Genomic DNA, 3,213 nt, shown 5'->3' with positions numbered 1-3,213 from the left:
CTCTGGTTTGTCTTTTACATGGTCTTTGCCAGAAGCCCAAGTCAAAATAGCTATGTTTCGGCTTATATTATAGCAATGTCTCTTCCTGAATGGTTGGGCTACCCATCTATGGTTAGCTCAAGGTTTTGCATACTTAACCAACTAAATTAGTTGATACTTTGACTAACAACCATTTCACTTGGTTTATGAGTTTGTTGGCCCATATCAGTTGATACTGAGACTAACAAACTACCGGATGGATGCCTCAAGAACATGAAAAAACTTCAAACAAAATCAAGAACAGGATTTTGCCCATATATGCTTCACATAAGCATTTCAATTTCAGTTCTGCATATAGGATATGTTTGAAGTGGCCTTCTTCCCTCCCTCTCTTCTGCTGAATGTGTTGGAGCTGTCGTTTGCGTTCGAAAAGGCTTGTGTGGAATGAACCGGAGGTTGTGATTGTTATTGACCTCTTGCAGTTCAGAAATCCAAGTAAAGAAAGTCTATGAACAATGTAAGATGATCCTCTATGTTGTTTTGCCAGCCCAAAATTTTGAAATGAAGCATACAGAACCAGCTGCAAAGAGACTCAACTTGTATCTGCAGCAAGTAGTAGAGCATTTGAAATTCTCATGGTGCATAAATCTAGAAAAGTCATCAAAGCTTCTTCTTTGTGAGCTCCAGAACAAAGTAGATGGAAGGGACTTAACTGACAATAATTAACTAAAGTTTGGAACAAATTTCTCAGAAGTAATAAGAAGCTAGTGGTGAAGCATACCTCAAATAGCAATTGGCAGCCTGGAAGATAACTCACAATAATTGAAGATCACTAGTTACAGGTCCTTTTTATTTTTTTTTCCTCCTAAAAGCACAGGTCACCTCCTGTATTAGAAAATATAACTTCCAGCACTAACGAGAAAAGCATCAATGTTCACCATAAGTATTTGTGCCTGACATTAGTAAAGCAATCATGTCACATATGATCATTAGTTTCATGTTCAGCTTCAAACTAGTCTGAAACTTCCTAAACAAGAACCTGCAACATTTTCATAGTAATAATAACAATAATAAGTTATTGGTGCAACTTACCTGCTCTGACTTGTGGCAGGTCCTTTGCCAGCTTTCATCAAGTTTTGAGTTACTGAGATCTTCAGACTCTGATAATACATCTTAATAACTAGAAAACTCTGAAAGGATCATAGAAACAGTATTAAAATTAAGTAATTAAGCAATTCCGAGCCACCATTGATAAGGGAAAATAATGGAAATTACCAAGTCATAATACAGTAGTTTAAAATGTGTACCACAATGAAAACTTATAAACAAAAGGAACAATGAACTGTCCAAGTCTAGTTCATGTGATCACAAAGCTGTCAATTTTCCAGCAGAATATATGTGGAAAAACGACGTACCTGCATTACAGTTGTTTGATCCTGAGATTCTGATCTGCTTGAAGAGCTTCAGTAGCAATCTCATCCAAGAGGTCCTCCGCAGCATACACAGCATTTTAAGGTCAGCAAGCCTATCTTGTCAACATCCTCTGCATCCAAGATGTCAAGAGAAGCCATCCTGTCAAACAGAACTCGGTTTGAAGCAAAGAGAAAAGCTCCACCGACTAAGGCCTCGCCCATGTCTCTTTGTTTTTTTGCAACAGAGGGATCTGAAGAAGATGAAAGTAAGTGACAGCAAAGGAATTGTTTCTGTGCTTAATTCAGCAATTGTATCATCAGATTAGAGAAAGTCAAGTCACCTTTGATCATTGTAGCCGAAGTCGTATAGTATGGTTCTTTGAGACAGCTTTTTTTAGTAGGAAATTCTACAGGGAAACAGATGCTTCTCACATTTTTCATTCATTTATGATGTTATTCCATTCAAAAAAATTTCTCCTGATAATTGGATAAATTCATTCCAGTCTATCTCTTGATTTGGAATTTTCTCAAAAGCATGATGGTCGTTGAATGGAATGCTTCAAATATATAAAAATTTACTAGAAGCTAGCAATCAACATAAAACATAGAACATACAAGCCGGTTTCTTGAATTATTTGTTCATAGGAAATTACAGAGGAGCAAAACACCACCAAAGGAAAAAAAAGCATTTTCTGGGAAATTTTATTTAAGAAAGTATGAAAGTTAACTTTCAAAGGTTAAAGCTTTAGATATATATATGTAATTGAAGGCATGAACTCAACATAGTTTTCGTAGTGTGAACAAACCAATTAACTAACCAACTCATACTTTCATTATAAATAACCAATTCACTATGAGCTTAGCATTCAACCAAGTAGGCAAACAACTTAAAATTTGCTTCACTTCTACCTTTTATCGCTCAGAAACAAAATAAATAAATAAAGATAATAGAAAAAGCTGCATTTGAATGGATAAAAAACAATGATAATACAAGATAATGTCTTCAAAGCTCCAACTATGTAGAGTCATGTGGGCCATGATGTAGCCACAACTGTACATGCAATTAACAATTGAACAGGGAAAGAAAAATAAAAATTGTACGAGTAAAACGCAGCATGCCTTAAAAATGGGAAACATATGGTAGGAATCCAGATTGCAATTCACATCTGACTTCAAACAAACATTACTGACCACCAGACCTTATCATGTATAAGAACAGGATTTTGCCCATACATGTGCACAGAATGTGTTTTGAAAGGCCTTCTTCCTTACTTTCCTATCCCTCCTTTCTGTTGAATGTGTTGAGCGCTACTTACGTTTCAAAATGCCTGCCTGGCATGGACTGGATGCTGCAGTTGTTATTAACGTGGAGTCGATTTCCTTATCGTCCGCCAAGTTGAAGTCTACCAATAGTGTATGAACATCCTCTATATTGCTTTGACAAAGCCCAAATTTGAAATGAAGCATACTGAACTTGCTGCAAAGACATTCAACCTCCAGCTGTAGCCAGTAGTAGACCACTTGAAATTTCATGTAATTGGTGCCTACATCTCGAGGAAAGTAAGCTTCTTTGTTAGCTCTAGACCAAAGTAAATTTGGCTGCTAAAGGAACTCAACTAAATGAAAATAATTAACTCAAATTTGCAACAGAATTTCAGAAGTAATAGGAAGTAAGGGATGATGCATCCCTCAAATAGCCACTGGTACCCTAGAACAGTTAGCACTAACGCAATTGAAGAGAACAAGTTGCAGGTCTACTTTATATCTGAGGAAGCACAAGTCACTAACTAGTGAAGCATTAATGCTAGCCTTAGTTGTGCTT

At 36.5% G+C, this 3,213-nt stretch overlaps 1 protein-coding gene across 6 annotated transcripts in view; it reads right to left on the bottom strand.

Moving 5' to 3' along the window:
* Nucleotides 1-6: 6 nt before the first annotated feature.
* Nucleotides 7-3,213, bottom strand: part of LOC110424925 (uncharacterized) — a 7,842-nt gene continuing 4,635 nt past the window's right edge. For 4 of the 6 annotated variants that reach the window (XM_089785141.1, XM_089785137.1, XM_089785138.1 and 1 more), the window contains 6 exons: nucleotides 2,708-2,935; nucleotides 1,733-1,798; nucleotides 1,395-1,642; nucleotides 1,072-1,169; nucleotides 761-932; nucleotides 7-582 (listed from right to left, as the gene is read on the bottom strand). In XM_089785141.1, the coding sequence (XP_089641267.1) occupies nucleotides 1,455-1,642; nucleotides 1,733-1,798; nucleotides 2,708-2,924 (471 nt within the window). In that variant the 5' untranslated portion in view covers nucleotides 2,925-2,935 and the 3' untranslated portion in view covers nucleotides 7-582; nucleotides 761-932; nucleotides 1,072-1,169; nucleotides 1,395-1,454. Of the gene's footprint in view, nucleotides 583-760; nucleotides 933-1,071; nucleotides 1,170-1,394; nucleotides 1,643-1,732; nucleotides 1,799-2,707; nucleotides 2,942-3,213 lie in introns of all 6 variants that reach the window. The other 2 variants (XM_089785140.1, XR_002445965.1) reach the window with 2 other exon arrangements.

This window comes from Theobroma umbraticum, unplaced genomic scaffold (genome assembly GCF_002168275.2).
Source record: "Theobroma umbraticum cultivar Fairchild unplaced genomic scaffold, ASM216827v3 scaffold_81.0, whole genome shotgun sequence".
Taxonomy (NCBI): Eukaryota; Viridiplantae; Streptophyta; class Magnoliopsida; order Malvales; family Malvaceae; genus Theobroma; species Theobroma umbraticum.
This window is presented reverse-complemented; position numbering and strand designations above follow the sequence as displayed.